Genomic DNA, 19,993 nt, shown 5'->3' on the forward strand with positions numbered 1-19,993 from the left:
TTCAAAATCCTCATCCTTGTTCACAAATCCCTCCATGGCTCACCACCATCCCTGCAGCCTGCTCCAACTGTACCTATCAGTCCACATAATTCCACAGTAGTAGCAAAACAAAACCATAATTTACATAAAGTCTTCAATTCAACCCACCATGTTCGGCACGGTCAGTTGCTACAATTGGCTAGAGCGCTGCTTTGAAGAGAAATCATCCCAGGTTTTCAGTCAACAACAACTTGCATTTATATAGTGCCTTTAGTAGTGAAACATCCCAAGGCGCTTCACAGGTGGGTGTTTAGACTAAAATTGACACTGAGCAACAGAAGAGATATTGGGACAGGTAGCCAGAAACTTGGTCCAAGAGAGAGGTTTTAAGGAGCGTCTTAAAGGAAGAGGGGGAGGTTCACAGAATCACAGAAACCCCACAATGCAGATAGAGGCCATTTCGGCCCATCGAACCTGCACCGACACATATCCCACCCTATCCCCGTAACCCCACGTATTTAATCCCCCTAACACTAAGGGTCAATTTATCATAGCCAATCAACCTAACCCGCACATCTTTGGACTTCCCTTCCTAAACCCACAGGTTTAGGAAGGGAATTCCAGAACCTGGGGCCTAGACGGCTGAAGGTGTGGCTGCCAATGGTGGGGTGAAGGAAGTGGGGGAAATGGACAAGAGGCCAGAATTGGTTGAGCGCAGAGACGCGAGGGTTGGAGGGCCGGAGATGGTTTTAAAAATAGAAGGGTGAGGCCATGGAGGGATTTGGACACTAGGAGGAGAAATTCAAAATTGAGGCATTTGAGGAACAGGAGCCAATGTCGGTCAGCAAGCACACAGGTGATGGGTGAATGGGACTTGGTGTGAGTTAGGATGCGGGCAGCAGAGTTTTGGATAAGCTTAAATTAATGGAGGGTAGAAGGTGAGAGGCTGGTCAGGGGAGCATTGGAATAATGGAGCCCGGAGGTAAGAGTTGAGTCTGATGGTTGTAGAGTACCCCCTGCTGGAAGTTCATGCATTATCAGCTTTGGTAAAATGCGGTCCTCACCAAACCCGTTGTATAAGAGGCGAATTTCATCATTAAAGTAAAATATTTTAAGCGAGCAGCCTAAACAAGCATTTTCAATATTAATTTTGAGGGAAATGGGTGTGTTTAGTTTAGTAGAAAAGTAGAGTGCAAGTATTTGCTGCACTATATTTCACATTTCCTTTCCAAAAGTGGTGGTGGTTGGCACTCTGAACCCATTGCTGGATCGACGGGATGTTTTGTTTAACTACAGTTCTTTCATACTATCCCAATTTATTTTAACAAAACTGAATTTAGTGTCATTCTGTCCGGTAATCCATGTTCAACATATATTCTCCTTTTTCATCATTTAGATTTGCAAAAATATTCCCCCTCAACTTTCTGTTCAACTGCTAGTAGCGTTATTTTAATTCAAGGCTGCAGTACACACTTTATAGACAATAGTGAGTGGAAGGCTGCAGCTTGAGGTTTAAAGGGCCTTTTATGTTTTTAATCGCTAGCGTGCAGCTAGTGATAAACGCTTCAATCTCCTGCTATCAGCTGCACTTGGAAATATAAATAGCCCAACCTGTGGTGGTCTGGGTGGCAGAGCAGACCCATTTTTTGTGGGTGTGGGTCTTGTGGAATGCCACTGCATTCACCAGCTCGGTTTCTGGCCGCCTAAACAGGGAAACAGTTCAGTGTGTCTGACCTCATGATATCAGCTGTCCAATGGGACTGCTTTGATTGAAACAGACACCCATAATGACATCATTATGCTTTGCGTGTGGACACAAAATGGGTCTCTGTATCCCCAATGAGTACCTTATGGAGAGCATTGACGATGAGAAATAAAGCGAGACTACCGAAACTGGGAGATCAATACACTGGCTCTATCACAAAACTAGAAAACGAAGCTTAAAATTACATCCTTAAACCCCCCCCCCCCCCCCAACCCTGCTTTCTGTGGTTGAGAGTAAGTGAATAATGAATATTACACATTTTGAGAAAACGGGAAGTACAGGAAACTTTGCGATATCCGGCACCAACGGGACCGAGCTGCTGCCGATCTATCAAAACTTCCGGATAGACCAGCGCTAATGTTGAAGGATACGGAGGTTTTCATCTCCGTATCTGACAACAAACACTGTTGCTCAGCAACAGCTTGTAAACACTCGGCTCGTAGCTTGGAAGCGCCTCTGAAGCTGTTACTAAGCTGCAGAGACGCTTTCCAGAGCCTGCCTGTTAAAAGAATGCTAGGAGAAGAAAAACCTACCCAAAACGGCGGCTGATTTCTGCCGTTAGATCGAGGTTTCCGGACATACAACTTCCAGATAAACCAAAGTTTCCTGTACCATTATTTCAAAAGAAAGCTTGCCATTGATGGTTATAGCAATGCCTTTGCGCTCATAATTATCCAAGTTCAATTCTTTTTGTTCCTCTGCAGGCATCCCAGTGCGAAAATCATTTGGACAAGATCCCTCACTGATGACTTTCCCGTACACCGCAATTGCAAACCAGGTAGAAGGGCATTCTGATTCCGAATCGGAGACCACACCAGCCAGACAACAGCCTACCAAAAAATTGCTCCCTGACAGGAAGAAAGCTGCCAGGGATCGAGCTAATGAAAAACTTGTGCATTTCATTGTCAAGGCAAGGGGTGCAGAGAAGCACCTTCAGGCTGTAATTAAGGGACAGAAGCACTCCAGGTGGCTGGAGGAGTTCAAAACTCGTACCCGCAACTCAAGTGTCATTGACACGTACCTTGAAGATGACTGGCAGGTGGACAAAGTGGTCAACTACTTAAAAACTGTGTGTGAAATGAGTGTGAGCACACAGCTCTTGGAAGACTATGAGAGGTCTAGGTTTATCTTGGATGTCCTCTTGCCAGAGGTGAGTTCCAATGGAATATGTAGCGGGTTAGTTTTCCATTGTTCATGTGTGATTGACAAAGTACAATATGTGAACGAATATAAAGTAAGATTACATTGCCTGTGCCTAGTGAGGTACTAAATCATTCAGCCTAGAAAATGGAAAGATGATTTCCAGTCTCGTCTGAATTAGCTGAACTTAGTTGGACCTCTCCAGTTGGCTTCAGTGCTTCCCCAGAATGATATCGGGGCTTTGGGTTAAGTTATGAGGACAGGCTGCATAAACTTGGCTTGTATTCTCTCGAGTTGAGGAGTCGATAGGGTAAATACAGAGAAATTATTTCCTCTGGTGGGGCAATCCAGAATTAGAGGCATAATCTTAAAATTAGAGCCAGACCATTCAGGAGTCAAATCGGGAAGCACTTGTTCTCACAAATGGTAGTGGAAATGTGGCATTCTCTCTCTTTCTCCACCCCCCCCCCCCCCTCCCCACACACAGGCTGTGGATGCTATAGGTTAATTGAAATTTTCAAGACTGAGATCAGCAGATTTTCTACTGGGCAAGGGTATCCAGGGATATGGAACAAAGGCGATTAAATGGCGTTGAGGAACAGATCAGCTGTGATCTAATTGGATGGCGGAACAGGCTTGAGTGGACTGAGTAGCCTGCTCCTCTTCATATGCTCCTGAGTTAGGGAAGGGCAAAATGTTCCATTGGGGTTCCCACTCCTTTTTTGACATGACTGTTTACATTTATCCAGAGAAAGATGCATTTTGTTAAGTGGGTGTCTTGGTTGAAAAGCTTTTTTTTTTTTTTTTTTTAAACCAAGATCTTGTAAAAGTCAGCCTACTGACTTTTGGTAAAGTGTAAAATCTTTAACTCAGAATTGTATTGAAGACCTTTTTAAAAGAATCTAGGGAAGAGCTAGCAGAGGCATTACTACAAAGGTGTAGTGCCAGAGAACTGGCAGACAGCTAGCACAATACCTATATTTAAGAGAGATAGAACATGTCCAGGGAACCAGTCAACTTAACATCGGTGATTGGAAAAATAATGGAATCCCTACTACAGGAGAAAATAGAACATGTAAAAGCCAAAAATATAATGAATAGTCAGCATGGATTTCAAAAGAGAAAGTCTTGCTTGACTAACCTCATTGAATTTTTTGAAGAGGTAACTGAGAGAATAGACAAGGGTAATGCAGTAGATGTCATCTATCTAGATTTTCAAAAGGCCTTTCGATAAGGTACCACATTATAGACTAATGAATAAGGTCAGAGAATGTGGAGTCAGGGGACAAGTAGCAGAATGGATAGCTAGCTGGCTTCAAGACAAAGCAGAGAGTAGGAGTAAAGGGTAGCTATTCACAGTGACAGAAGGTGGGTAGTGGTGTTCCACAAGGATCAGTGCTGGGGCCATTGTTCACAATTTATAATTAATGATTTAGAATTTGGAATCAAAAAAACATCATTTCTAAATTTGCAGATGACACCAAATTGGGAGGGATAAATAATACCGAGGAGGACTGCAATAAATTACAGGAAGATATTAAACTTGCAGAATGGGCATATAATTGGCAAATGAAATTCAACACAGATAAATGTGAGATATTACATTTGGTAGGAAGAATAGGGAGGTCACTTATTACTTGGTGGGGTAGAGGAGCAAAGGGATCTCTGAGTACAAATACACAAATCACTAAAAGTTGCAACACAGGTTAACAAGGCCATAAAGGCAAACCAGGCAGTAGGGTTTATTTCTAAAGGTATAGAATTGAAAAGTAGTGAAGTTATGCTAAACTTGTATCGAACCTTGGCTAGACCACACTTGGAGTACTGTGTACAATTCTGGTCGCCATAATATAAAAAGGATATAGAGGCACTGGACAGGATGCAGAGCAGATTTACAAGGATGATAACCAGAAATGCGAGGGTATACCTATCCGGAAAGGATGAACAGCCTGGGTGTCTCTTCAGGGGGGCGGGGGGGGGGGTGGAAAGAAGGCTGAGGGATGGTCTTTAAAATTATGAAAGGTTTTGATAGAGTGGATAGAGAGAGAATGTTTCCACTTGTGGGGAAGAGCATAACTAGAGGCCATCAATATAAGATAGTCACCAAGAAATCCAATAGGGAATTCAGAAGCAACTTCTTTACCCAGAGTGGTGAGAATGTGGAACTCGCTACCACAGGGAGTGGTTGAAGTGAATAGTATCGATGCATTTAAGAGGCGGTTAGATAAGCATATGAGGGAGAAGGGAATAGAAGGTTATGCTGATAGTTAGATGAGGAAAGACGGGCGGAAGCTCGAGTGGAGCATAAATGCCGACATGGACTGGTTGGACCGAATGGCCTGTTGCTGTGCTGTATATCCTAAGATCTATGATCTACTGATGTCGGTATTGCAAAGTGTTTGGCATTTTGAATGGTCCACCATTTCCATCGGGTGAAGTTTTAAATCCTGCAACATAAGTGCTGGTTGGATTGGCAGCTGTTGTGACAGTGAAGAATGGGTAGAAACTGTTCTAGGAGAGGACAATTAAAGGGGGCAAAAATAAAATGAAATTGCAGTTTTCACACAGATTACAGACAATGGGAAATTAGTAGCAGTGTAGAGCTTGAATACAATTTGATGCTTAAAGCTTGATCATATGTATTTCTTTACCCATTTCCCCCAGTATCTCAATGTTAATTTCTTTAACACTTTGCCTTTTGTATTATTAATTTCTTTACTGGGATGACATTCTGCAGGTGGTAATTGCCCTGGTACCTCGCCCAAGTGATTATACATGTGTGAATCTTGACGGCAAGTGTTAGCAGGCTGTTGAACCTTGGCAGCGCAAATTAACCCTATCCACACGTACATTTCTTTTCCAAAAACAAAATGCTGTGGATGCTGGAAATCTGAAATAAAAACAGAAAATGCTGGTAACACTCAGCAGGTCAGGCAGCATCTGTTTCAGGTCAATGACCCTTCGTCAGAACATTTCTTTTACGATGGGGAGCAAGAGCCCTGACTGACTTGGTTCTCTTTCCCACCCCCCGCAATAACACAAGCACAGGGGCCAATATGTAATGCCTGTACTACCACCTCAGACGATCGTGTTCACCTAAATCAACACGTCAAATCTTTGTATGGCTTAGATGCTCACTGGTTAAGCCCGCTGCGCCTCCTACACCAAAGAATGTTGATGCTTTTGGCCTCTGGCTTGGTTTCATTCTTGCACTGTACTTCATGCAACTAAAGAAACTTTGGTCTCTTTCACTGCAGGCCATTATCTGTGCAATTGCAGAGGTTGAACAAATGAGCATAAGGAGTGCAGAAGAAAAGTACATGAAAGGCCCACTTCACAGTGAAAGGTAGGAACTGTGTGTGTAATCCAAGCCTATGTTGAATAATATTACGAGTTGCTGCAAAAAGACTTAAAGCTGCCCAAATTGGATGACCATTTACATAAGTCAATAGAATTTAGTTAATAATTTATAGTATTGAACAGCAGCATCTTGCTAGAAAGATTGTCAAAAAGTAAGTAACGGTGCTTCTTAAATTAGATTTGATAAACCATAGAATTCCCTAGGCGCAACCTTTGGCATCTCAATTCATATATTAGCCAAACAATGTGTTCCAAAAATTTTGAATTTTACATTTGTTAAAATTCAATCAATAGCTTGTACACTCCATAAGAGCGTAAGAAATAGGAGTGGGAGTAGGTTATTCGGCATCTCGAGCCTGCTCCACCATTCAATAAGATCATGGCTGATCTGATCTTGGCCTCAACTCCACTTTTCTGCCGGTTCCCCATAACCCTTGACTCTCCTGTAGTTCAAAAATCTGTCTATCTCGGCCTTGAATATATGCAATGACTCCGCCTCCACAGCTCTCTGGGGTAGAGAATTCCAAAGGTTCACGACCCTCTGAGAGAAGAAATTCCTCCTCATCTCCGTCTTAAATGAGCGACCCCTTATTATGAAACTATGCCCCCTAGTTCTGGATTCCTCCACGAGGGGAAACATCTTCTCAGAATCTACCCTGTCGAGCCCCCTCAGAATCTTTTATGTTTCAATAAGATCACCTCTCATTCTTCTAAACTCCAATGAGTATAGGCTCAACCTTTCCTCATAAGAAAACCCCTTCATCCCAGGAATCAACCTTGTGAACCTTCTCTGAACTGCCTCCAATGCAAGTATAAACCTCCTTAAATAAGGAGACCAAAACTGTACACAGTACTCTAGGTGTGGTCTCACCAACACAGTTGTAGCAAGACTTCCCTGTTTTTATACTCTATCCCCCTTGCAATAAAGGCCAACATCCATTTGCCTTCCTAATTACTTGCTGTACCTGCATGCTAACTTTTTGTTTCATGTACGAGGACACCCAGATCCCTCTGTACTGCAGTATTCTGTAGTATCTCTCCATTTAAATAATATTTCGCTTTTCTATTCTTCCTACCAAAGTGGATAACCTCACATTTTCCCACATTATACTCCATCTGCCAAATTTTTGCCCACTGACTTAACCTATCTATATCCCTTTTCAGACTGTGTCCTCCTCACAACTTGCTTTCCCACCTATCTTTATTGTCAGCAAATTTGGCTACATTACTCTCGGTCCCTTCATCCAAGTCATTAATATAGATTGTAAATAATTGAGACCCCAGCACTGATCCCTGTGGCACCCCACTAGTTAGTTTGCCAACCTGAAAATGACCCATTTATCCCGACACTCTTTTCTGTTAGTTAGCCAATCCATAGATTGTAAATAATTGAGACCCCAGCACTGATCCCTGTGGCACCCCACTAGTTAGTTTGCCAACCTGAAAATGACCCATTTATCCCGACACTCTTTTCTGTTAGTTAGCCAATCCTTTTTCCATGCTATTACATATTACCCCCAGCACCATGAGCTCTTATCTTGTGCAGTAACCTTTTATGTGGCACCTTATCGAATGCCTTTTGGAAATCCAAATACACTACATCTACTGGTTCCCCTTTATCCACCCTGCTCATTACATCCTCAAAGAGCTATAATAAATTTGTCAAACACAGTTTCCCTTTCATAAAACCATGTTGACTCTGCTTGATTGTATTATGATTTTCTAAATGTCCTGCTACTACTTCCTTAATGATGGACTCCAGCATTTTCCCAATTTCGGATGTTAGGCTAACTGGCCTATAGTTTCCTACTTTCTGTCTCCCTCTTCTTGAATATGCGTGTTACATTTGCGGTTTTTCCAATCTGCCGGAACCTTTCCAGAATCTAGCCAATCTCCAGAAAACTAAAATAGCATGATGGGTTAATTGTCTCTAAAAATGTCTTCCTACCAAAAAATAATGAAAAACATTTTAACATATGAGGGAACTATGTAATCTCTTTATTGTAATGAAATAGATATACATGAAAGATGTCCCATAGTGTGTTTTTCCTGCCAATTTCCTCCTCCTTTCTTGAAGATGTTGACTCCTTGCTGGCTACATTAGCTCATCCAATTGTCCACACTTCACGTGAGCACCTAATACAGTGAGTGTTAGCGGGATGTTCTGATGATAATCGGGGTCGTCACAGCAAAAACTGACCCTGTTCTTTGCTGACATCCGCACACGCGCTCACTCCCAGCTGGTTTCACTGAAATGTGGTGAGAACTTCTCGCCTCCTAACCCTGTATTGCAGATCCTAATTGTCAGATCAGCTAGCCCATAAATGGAACAGAGAACATTCCTGATCTGTGGCGCTGTTACTTGATGCCCATAATCGAGTATTGGTTCTAATATTTGGGCTAGCTATATCCAGATGCTAAGAGACTGTGGCTTCTTCAGTGCAATATATGGGCCACGTGGGTTACGCCTTAAATATAATCTTTCATGTAAAGTATTTCAGTGCATCTTCTCTAGGAATAACAGTAATAGCCAGTGCTAAAATAAAATATCTTCATACCCTTTATGTTGGCAGATGAACTTTAAAGAATACAGTACAATAAAAAAGACACTAGCCATTTCTGAACTTAAACTAATAAGTGGGAAATTGGGTGGGTGTAAGAAATTTTCAGTATATTCAAATACTTGAGCTATGGGAAAACATCCAGCTGTTCAATTAGAAACATAGAAGATAGGAGCAGGAGTAGGCCATTCGGCCCCTCGAGCCTGCTCCGCCATTCAATGAGATCATGGCTGATCATCCAAACTCAGTACCCTGTCCCTGCCTTCTCCCCATATCCCTTGATCCCTTTAGCCTTAAGAAATATATCTAACTCCTTCTTGAATATATTTAATAAATTGGCCTCAACTGCCTTCTGTGGTAGAGAATTCCACAGGTTCACCACTCTCTGGGTGAAGAAATTCCTCCTCATCTCTGTCCTAAATGGCTTACCCCTTATCCTTAGACTGTGACACCTGGTTCTGGACTCCCCGGCCATCGGGAACATCCTTCCTGCATCTAGTCTGTCTATTCCTGTTAGAATTTTATAAGTTTCAAAGAGATCCCCTCATTCTTCTAAACTCCAGCGAGTATAAGCCCAATCGACGCAATCTCTCCTCATACGTCACTCCTGCCATCCCAGGTATCAGTCTGGTGAATCTTCGCTGCACTCCCTCCATGGCAAGAACATCCTTCCTCAGATAAGACGACCAAAACTGCACACAATACTCAAGGTGTGGTCTCACCAAGGCCCTGTACAACTGCAGCAAGACATCCTTGTTCCTGTACTCAAACCCTCTCGCTACGAAAGCCAACATACCATTTGCCTTCTTAACCGCCTGCTGCACCTGCATGCTTACCTTCAGCGACTGGTGCACAAGGACACCCAGGTCTCGTTGCACTTCCCCTTCTCACAATCTATTGCCGTTCAGATAATCTGCCTTCCTGTTTTTGCCACCAAAGTAGATAACCTCACATTTATCCACATTTATACTGCATCTGCCCAATCACCCAACCTGTCCAAATCATACTGGAGTTTCTTGGCATCCTGCTCCCAGCACACACGCCCAACCATTATAGAACTTGTTCTTCCAAACTCAGGTTGAGCTGTATAACTTGGGGGTGAAGTACTGGTGGTTCAACGTCTGCTGCTGGTGGTGGCGGTGGTAGCAATTTGAGGTGATTCAATCACACAGATTTGCACACCTGTTGTATTTACTCAAGTGCATCGTTTTTTGCTGCAGCTTATTGGCACCAGTGCACTATGTCTAGTGGTAATAACATTTACTTGCCGAATACATTTTAAGTTTCCCCAAGTGGAAGATTTCAAAGGAAAGTAACCTTACTGACATTTTTGAAAATATTTTACAGAGAAGTTGAACATTTCAACAAAGAGATCGAGAAAGAAATGAAGCTGAAACAGCAGCTCTTGAATGAGGAGGAATCCACAGACTGAAGTTTTCATTCTTGAAATGAAGAACATAATATGTGTATATAAAATTGAATTAAATCCATATTTTTGTGCAACAAAGTAATATCATTTTTGATAGTAAGAATTTAAGTGTTTCTTATGAAATGTTGAAACCAAGGGTGTACAGGTAACTTGGGAGTTAAATGCATGTAAATATCCCATCTGGGGGAGCTTATCAACCACTTGAGGCTCAAGTACTTGGCAAGTGCTTAATGTGAATTTTTTTTAACTTTTGTGTGATGAGCCATATAATTTTGCAAAAGACTTGGCATTCTGGCAAGCGAAGTAAAAAATTGATATCCTACTTATTGTGTCCCATTCTCAAACGCAAAGTATTTGTGCTTTCTTCTTGTATTTGTTTTTTGAATGGATAACTGGCTTTGTGATGAAGACATCCGTATTTCCCCCTGGAGTGGAGAATAGTGGCATCGGGCTTTACCGATGCTGCTGCTGCATGCGCCGTATAATACAGGAGAATATGACATCAGTGAAAATCGCAGACATTTGTCTGTTTTGTTGGTCATGGTATAAACTGGTGATTCAACTTGCATGTGATCTTGATTGAACTGACATAATATTTAGGGTATCATAAAATTTAATCAAAAAAGAAGCCTGTTGCATTTGAGTAGTTTTTTTTTTTTTTTTTAAAGTTCCCCATTCTGTTTTGTATATAGTGTTGGTACTGACTGATAAGTTTGGAATGGCTTCAGGTTCAGACTGCATGTTAGACTGAGACCAGTCAATTTAGCAACAATTCCATGACCATAATGGTGGTTCTGATGTTCTCTGGTGCTCATTGCAGTGAACACACCCATTCAGAGCTCTTTCTATAGGCACCGTCACGTAGATACTAAGGTTTAGTTGTGATGCAGGAGCTGGTCTAGTCCTGTAGCCTTAACTTGAAGCTGTGACCAACTTTTCTTTATCCTTTTAAAGAAATTCTGGAACTATTGTTTTTTGAAGGCCTAGCAACCTTTATGATTTTATAGTTCATATCTATGCCTAGATCAGTCAAGGGATAATGTGTTTCAAAGAAAATCATGAGCTTGCGTTTGACTTGACCATATTTTGCATTTGTTGTGATGTAAATGTGGATTCTATATGGAAATGTAATTGAGTGCAACTTGATGGGCAGTATTTTCCCCGTTTATGAAATGAATCGCCCAGTTTCACACTTGCCTAATATTGTAAATTAGTTATGTATTCATTCAAATGAGCATATGCATGAACGTTTTGTGGAATGTATAAATTCAGAATGTTGAACTGCAGTCTTTTATGACTAACCTTTATTTAATCTTTCTGCCCCACACTATATTAAATCAGAATTCCGCTCTATGCAGGACCTGTGTAAAACCATTACTGCTTTTCTTTATTTAAAGGATTTCTTATCAAGATTTTTGTATAACAATTTGCATTTATATAATGTTTCAATGTGAAATACCATTGGGCATTTTCTACAACTGGGGGGTGGGGAAAGGAGGGGGGGAAAAAAAGGGAACAGCTGATGATCATGGAGAGAACGATTAGGAGAACTGATTAAAAGCTTGTTCAGAGAGATGGGTTTTATGGTTTGTAAAGATGGAGCGAGAAAAGCAAAGATTTAAAGAGGGAGTTCTCGATTTTTATATGGCCAAGGCAGCTCAAGCCTCTTTAAAATGGTCAGTAATAGAAATAAAAGACTTTTCCCATTGTCTGGATTGGGTACAAGCACAATAGCAGAAGTTAACTGATTACTACACCACCCACTTCAAGCAATTTGCTTTTAAACATTAAGGAACTTGCTGTACAAGAATTTCAGTCCCCAGCTGTACATTCAAAGCTGTTTTTCTTATAAAGTCACAATGGAATATTGTAATGGCAGAGGGGGAGAATGGGGAAAGCAAACCAAAAACAATAGAATGACATTGACAAATTGGAGAGGATACTGAAGTCATAGAGTTATACAGCACAGACAGAGGCCCATCGTGTCTGTGCTGGCCATCAAGCCCTATCCTAATCCCATTTCCCAGCAGTTGGTCTGTGATGTAAGTGGTTTTTGATCCTAGCCCAAGTGCTAGACGGATGGTTCGAATCGCCCCTGCCTTACGAAAGTTCTATACCCGGGAATTATTATTGAGTGTAAGTGAAATAAGTCACGGACAGGAATGCTTCGGTGAAAAATCAAAATTCTATTTATTTGGTCTAACATACAGTGGCTAAAACATGCACTACTAAACAAAATCACTGTCCCTATGGAGAATAAAATCCAGGTTACAAACAACATACATACAATACAAAACTCAGGACTATAACAAGCAGTAACTCCCTTGTTATGATAGCAAAATACTGCAGATGTTGGAAATCCAAAATAACAACAGAAAATGCTGGAAAAACTCAGCAGGTCAGGCAACATCCGTGGAGAGAAATTTGAGTTGACGTTTCGGGTTGGACCCTTCTTCAAAACTGGAAAGAAAAGAAACTGGATCGGAGGCAGGGCTGCGATCGGACCTGTCATTGAACAATACAGGGGGCCAGGGACGGTGAGGTCCGAGTGGGAGTGGAGCGGTGAATTAAAATGACAGGTCCCACCCTTGGTATAGCCCAAAAACTTCACTTCTGAGAAAAACCCTGAGCCCTTTGCACCTCACCCAGCTTGCCTGGGATATCTGATTACCGGCTTGGCTCGATCACTTCGCTCAGCGGCTTCTTCCTCCGGTACTTCTTGTTAACTCAATCTTGGTGGAGCGAGAGAGAGAGAATGGTGGAAAAGATATCTTTTTGTAGGAGTCTGGCCACCCCTATCTTTCCCGCCAATCTTTAAAATCCTTTTGTTTCTAAGCACTCCGGTGCTTAATCAGTGATGGGTCATCCTCGGACCCATGGGTATTGGATTAATGGCCCTAACTCTGGGACATATCTTTCGGTGTTTGTGTTGGGGAAAAAACTGGCTCCTTTTTGGCTGCCTGAGGCCAGTGGGTTCATTGTTCTGCTTCTCTTCTGAGATGGAGGTGAGATGTGCTTTTGCATATTAGAGTGGCCTTTTAATCAAGTTCAATGGCCCCCTTCCTTTTGCCAGGACTGTCAGGCAAACCCATACATTCTGGATGACTGACAGTTCTTTTGTCACAGCCAACGACCATGTGTTCTCTGGAGTTTTAACAAACCAGTCCCCCACACATTTGCACAGGGTGATCTCACCACAGGGAAAACACCCTCAGCCCATAAAGTCCACAAAAATATTCTCGACTGAGTCCATTCTTCAGAGACTTTGCAATCTCTTCAGTAGCCTTGTATGCTATGGCGTTTCAAGTGCTCATCTAAATGCTTCTTTAACCCAGAGTAATTATTCTTGCAGTATATTTTCATGGGGTTGTCAGTGGCCACAAACTGCAACATTACAGTGAATTATATTTATTGGTGTTTCTAGTTGTAAGGAGAGAAATAACTTGCATTTATATAGCGCCTTTCCTGACTTCAGGACTTTGCGAAGAGCTTTACAACCAATGAAGTACTTTTGAAGTTTGCTCACTTGTAATGTAGGAAACGTGGCAGCCAATGTGTGCACAGCAAGCTCCCACAAACAGCAATGTAGTAATGACCAGATTTTTTTTAATGATGGTTGAGGGATAAATATTGGCCAGGACACCTCTTTGAATAGTGCTGTCTGATGTTTTACATCCACCTGAGGGCAGACAGGGCCTCGGTTTAACGTCATTTCCCAAAGGCAGCAATGAAGTGTCCGCCTAGATTATGTGCTCAAATCTCTGGCCCCACAATCTTCAGACTGGGGTGAGAGTGCTACCAACTGATTCAAGGCTGACGAGAAGTGAAATGTTGCACCTTCAGATTAGACCAAGAGCACCACTCTGGAATATTATTTCCATTTTCTATAAGGCCTATATTAAAGTATGGTTGTAGAGTAAGTAAAAGTTTTACGGTGTTATCTCCTTTGCATTTCCTATCCTATTCATGCCCGCATGCAACAAAACCTGGACGGCGTTCAGGCTTGGGCTGATGAGTGGCAGGTAACATTTACACCACAGAAGTGCCAGGCAATGACTATCTCCAACAAACGAGAGTCTAACCACTGCCCCTTGACGTTCAATGGCATTACTATTGCCAAATCCCCCACCATCAACATCCTGGAGGTCACCATTGACCAGAAACTTAACTGGACCAGCCACATAAACTCTGCGGCAACAAGAGCAGGTCAAAGGCTGGGTATTCTGCAGCGTGTGTATCACCTGACTCCCCAAAGCCTTTCCACCATCTACAAGGCACAAGTAAGGAGTGTGATGGAATACTCTCCACTTGCCTGGATGAGTGCAGCTCCAACAACACTCAAGAAGCTTGACACCATCCAGGACAAAGCAGCCCACTTGATTGGCACCCTGGCACCACCGACGTACCGTGGCAGCAGTGTGCCATCTAGAAGATGCACTGCAGTAACTTGCCAAGACTTCTTCAGCTGCATCTCCCAAGCCCACGACCTCTTCCACCTAGAAGGACAAGGGCAGCAGGCGCATGGGAACACCACCACCTCCAAGTCACACACCATCCTGATTTAGAAGTATATTGCCGATCCTTCATCGATGCTGGGTCAAAATCCTGGAACTCCCTACCTAACAGCACTGTGAGAGTACCTTCACCCCACAGACTGCAGCGGATCAAAAAGGCGGCTCACCACCGTCTTCGCAAGGACAATTAGGGATGGGCAATAAATGTTGGCCTTACCAGCAACGTCCACATCCCATAAACGAATTAAAAAAACCAGAAACTCACTTTCTTGACCAGCAAGAGATGTTGGCCCAGAAATTCGGGTCGGGGGCTTCCCGCGGGTGCAAGTCCCCGACCTGCACTTACCTTGCACACCGGCCGTTGAGCTGTGGGACCCCGTGGAATTCCGATCCGGGGCCTGGTCCAGCTGCCGGCGCGTAGTGCTTGCGTATCCCAGGGGCGCAGTTAGTTCAATGCGTCCCCTGGGCTCACGTGGGCCATGGGCAGCCAATCGGAGCAGGGAATGCTTCATTCATAAGTCTGACAGGAAATACTACGGCCCCAAAATAGCACTAAACCTTCAAATAAATTTTAAAAAACATCACAATTTTTAAATAAACTATAAATTACATGAAATAACTTTTAAACAATAACTTAAATTTTTGAAAAAAATAATTTTATATTCATAATGGGGCTAAAAATAAACTTACCTTGCTTTAAAGTATTTAAAAATAATAAACCTGCGGAAAAAATGTTTTAATTTTAATTAATTCACCACTTACCTTGTAAAAAGCAGGCCTTACGCCTGCTTTTTACATTTCTAACTTCTGCAGAAACCTGTTAAAAAAAAAAACGTAAGTTTGATGCGCACGCGCAGCCTCTCCTGCGCACGCGTTCGACCTCTGAACCTCTTCGTTCAGAGGAACGGAAGTGCCGGTTTCCCGCGCATGCAGGAAACCGGCACTTCCATCGGGCCTACGTGTGAGTACCCAGCGCGTACTCACCCGTGGAGACCCGAAGTTCTGGGATTAATTCTGTATATCTGAGTAGAATTGGAGCTCAGTTCCCAGTAGCAAAGTGGCCTTGTTCTAATATTGGTACCAACCAGTCTCTATGTCAACAGAGGTATCAATGGTCTAAAAACATTAGGAGCAGTGCCAATCTAATCTTCTAGGTGGAGTGCTGTTTATTATTGAAGTAGGACAATAGAGTGAAATGTTGAGACTTTTGAATGGGATTTGATTTGATATGGTTTACATTGGGATAGATTCCATGGCAACAACATAGACACATGGGATTATGATATCGTGCCAATCACAACAGCGACTACACTCCAAAAGCACTTCATTGACTGTAATGCGCTTTGAGACGTCCGGTGGTCGTGAAAAGCGCTGTAGAAATGCAAGCCTTTCTTGACAATAATTGAGACCTGGCTCAAACAAGGGGGAGGAATGGACACTTCAGGAAATATAGGGAAGGGAGAAAAGGAGAAGGGGTGGCAGTATTGATCAAAGATACTGTTACAGCACTTGATGTACTTGAGGGTACAAAAAATCTATATGGTTAGAATTAAGGAGCAATAGAGGAGCTATTGCATTGCTGGCTGTACACTGTAGGCACCAAATAGTGGAAAGGAGATAGAGGAGCAAATTGCAGAAAGATGCAAGAACTAGAGTAGTGATAAGGGGGACTTCAATTATCCTAATGTAGACTGGAAAAATAATTGTAAAGGCAAAGAAGGGGCAGAATTCCAGAAATGTGTACAAGAGAACTTTCTTGATCAGCATATTTCCAGCCCAACAAGGAATGAAGCAGTGCTGGATCTAGTTCTGGGGAATGAAGTGGAGCATGTTTCAGTGGGAGAGCATTTGGGAAACACTGATCACAATATCATTAGGTTTTGAGTAGTTCTGGACAAGGAAAAACAAGGAGGGCTAATTTCAGTGAGTTGAAAAGGATCTGGCCCATGTGGATTTGAAGCAAAGATTGGCAGGTAAAACAGTAAATGAGCAATGAGCGTTCTTCGAAGAGGAGATAGTTTGGGTACAGATTAGACACATTTCCACAAAGGGGGAAAGGAAGGGCATCCAAAGCTAGAGCTCCCTGGATGACTAAAGCTATAGAAATTAAAAGGAAGCTTATGATAAATGTTGGGTACATGATTCAGTAGAGAACCAAACTTAATACAAAAGGTACGAGGGAGAACTGAAAAAAGAAATGAGGGGCAAAGAGAGTGAGGATAGATTAGTGGGTAGCATAAAAAGGAACCCAAAAGTCTTTTATAAACATATAAATAGTAAAAGGGTAGTCAAACGAAGGGTGGGGGCAGTCAGGGACCAAAAAGGAGATGTTATGGAGGCCGGGGGTGTGACTGAGGTACTAAATGAGTACTTTGCATATGTCTTCACTAAAGAGGATACTGCCAAGGTAACTAAAGGAGGTAGTAAATTGTAGGATAAAAATAAAGAGAAGGTACTTAAGGTTGGCAGCACTCAAAATAGAAAAGTCATGCGGTTGCTGAGGGAAGGGTGGAAATTGCGGAGGCTTGGAGCACAATCTTCCAATCCTTCTTGGATATGCGAGTGGTGCCAGAGGACAAGAGGATTGCAAATGTCACACTCATGTTCAAAAAAGGGAGAGGGATAAACCTGACAATTACAGGCCAATCAGCCTAATGTCGGTGTGGAAAAACTTTTAGAGACATTAATCCGGGACAAAATAATTGGCACTTGGAAAAATATGGGTTAACAAATGAAAATCGTTAAAGGAAAATCATGTTGGACCAACTTGATTGAGTTCTTTGAAATAACAGAGGGTGGATGAGGGTAGTGCGTTTGATGTGTATACGGATTTTCAAAAGGTGTTTGATAAAGTACCACATAATAGACTTATTAGCAAAATTGAAGCCTGTGGGATTAAAGGGGCAGTGGCTGTGTGGATATGTAATTGGCTAAGGGACAGGAAGCAGAGAGTAGTGGTGAACTGTTGTTTTTCAGAATGGAGGGAAGTGTGCAGTGAAATCCCCTAGGGATCGCTGTTGGAACCAGTGCTCTTTTTGATGTATATTAATCTTCTTCTTCTTAGGCAATCCCTCGGAACCGAGGATGACTTGCTTCCACACTAAAAATGAGTTCTCAGGTGACTGATGAGTCCAATGCGGGACCTACAGTCTCTGTCACAGGTGGGGCAGACGGTGGTTGAAGGGGCGGGTGGGTGGGGTGCTTGGGTTGACGTGCGCTCCTTCCGCTGTTTGCGCTTGACTTCTACTTGCTCCTGCCGAAGAGACTCGAGGTGTTCGGCGCCTTCCCGGATGCTTCTCCTCCACTTTGTGTGGTCTTGGGCCAGGGATTCCCAGGTGTCGGTGGGGATGTTGCACTTTTTCAAAGAGGTTTTGAAGGTGTCCTTGAAACGTTTCCTCTGCCCACCTGGGGCTCTCTTACCATGTTGGAGCTCCGAGTAGAGCGCTTGTTTTGGGAGTCTCGTATCGGGCATGCGGACGATGTGGCCCGTCCATCGGTGCTGATCGAGCGTGGTCAAAGCTTCGATGCCTGAGCGAGAACACTGACGTTGGTGCAATTATCCTGTCAATGGATTTGCAGGATCTTGCGGAGGCAGCGTTGGTGGTACCTCTCCAGTGCTTTGAGGTGCCTGCTGTACATGGTCCATGTCTCTGAAGCATACAGGAAGGCGGGTATCACTACTGCTCTGTCGACCATGAGCTTGGTGCTAGGTTTGAGGTCCTGGTCTTCAAACACTCTCTTCCTCAGGTGACCGAAGGCTGCACTGGCACACTGAAGGCGGTGTTGGACTTCGTCATCGACGTCTGCCCTTGTTGACAGTAGGCTCCCAAGGTATGGAAAGTGGTCCACGTTGTCCAAGACCTCATCATGGATTTTGATAATCGGGGAGCAGTACTGTGTGGCGGGGACAGGTTGGTAGAGGACCTTTGTCTTACGGATGTTTCGTGTAAGGCCCATGCTTTCGTACGCTTCGGTGAAGGTGTTGATGATGGTTTGGAGTTCGACCTCAGAGTGTGCGCAGGCGCAAGCATCGTCTGCATACTGTAATTTGATGACAGAGGATGGGACGACCTTGGATCTGGACTGGAGGCGACGGAGGTTGAACAGTTTCCCGTTTGTTCTGTAGATTAGCTCCACTCCAGCGGGGAGCTTACTGAGGGTGAGATGGAGCATTGCAGCAAGGAAGATCGAGAAGAGCGTTGGTGCGATGACACAGCCTTGCTTGACCCCGGTCCATACATGAATTGGGTCTGTGGTGGAATCGTTGGTCAGGATCACAGCTTGCATGTTATCGTGAAGCAGGCGGAGGATGGTGACAAACTTCTGAGGGCAGCCGAATTTGAGGAGGACACTCCATAATCCCTCATGGTTGACGGTGTCGAGGGCCTTTGTGAGGTCAAAGAAGGCCATGTACAGCAGTTGGTGCTGTTCCCTGCATTTCCCTTGTAGTTGACGCGCGGTGAAGATCATGTCCATTGTACCCCTTAGTGGGCGGAATCTGCATTGTGACTCTGGGAGGAGCTCTTCGGCCACTGGGAGAAGGTGATTAAGGAAGATTCTTGTGATTACTTTCCTTGTGGCAGACAGCAGGGAGACTTCTCTGTAATTACTGCAATCAGATTTGTCACCTTTCTTGAAGATGGTCACGATTACGGCATCTCTGAGATCCCCTGGCATGCTCTCCTCCATCCAAATAAGAGAAATTAGTTCATGTATTTGCACCAATAGTGCTTCTCCACCATGTTTTAGCGCCTCGGCGGGGATTCCATCTGCTCCTGAGGCCTTGTTGTTCTTCAGTTGTCGGATGGCCTTTTCAACCTCATGCCGGGCTGGGGTTGTGCTGAGGTGGTGGCGGGTAGCATGCTGCGGGATGGAGTTGAGGACACTCGTGTCGAAGACAGAGTCTCAGTTAAGGAGATCTTCGAAGTGCTCCTTCCAGCGGGCACTGACTTCCTCTCTGTCCTTGATGAGTACCTCTCCGTTCTTGGCCCGCAATGGGGTAGGACCTTGGGTGCTTGGGCCGTAGGTGGTCTTGACTGCGCTAAAGAATCCACGCACATCGTGGTTGTCAGCTAGCTGCTGGATCTCCTGCGCCTGCTCTACCCACCATCTGTTCTTTAGGTCGCGAGTTTTTTGTTGGACCTCAGCCTTCAGGAGTCTGTAGAGCTGCTTTCTTGCTCTCGAGTTCTGTTGCTGTTTCCAGATCAGGAATGCCTTGCGCTTGCGGCTTATTAGCTCCTGGATC

At 43.6% G+C, this 19,993-nt stretch overlaps 1 protein-coding gene across 9 annotated transcripts in view; it reads left to right on the forward strand.

Annotated features, from left to right (window-relative positions):
- LOC147108068 (uncharacterized) overlaps positions 1-11,608 on the forward strand; it is an 84,369-nt gene extending 72,761 nt beyond the window's left edge. For all 9 annotated transcript variants that reach the window (XM_086004517.1, XM_086004516.1, XM_086004522.1 and 6 more), the window contains 3 exons: positions 2,449-2,894; positions 6,142-6,230; positions 10,153-11,608. In XM_086004517.1, the coding sequence (XP_085860643.1) occupies positions 2,449-2,894; positions 6,142-6,230; positions 10,153-10,237 (620 nt within the window). In that variant the 3' untranslated portion in view covers positions 10,238-11,608. The remainder of the gene's footprint in view (positions 1-2,448; positions 2,895-6,141; positions 6,231-10,152) is intronic.
- The last annotated feature ends 8,385 nt before the right edge of the window (positions 11,609-19,993 follow it).

Source organism: Somniosus microcephalus, chromosome 13 (assembly GCF_052327205.1).
Source record: "Somniosus microcephalus isolate GS21.2 chromosome 13, FLI_Smic_1.0, whole genome shotgun sequence".
Taxonomy (NCBI): Eukaryota; Metazoa; Chordata; class Chondrichthyes; order Squaliformes; family Somniosidae; genus Somniosus; species Somniosus microcephalus.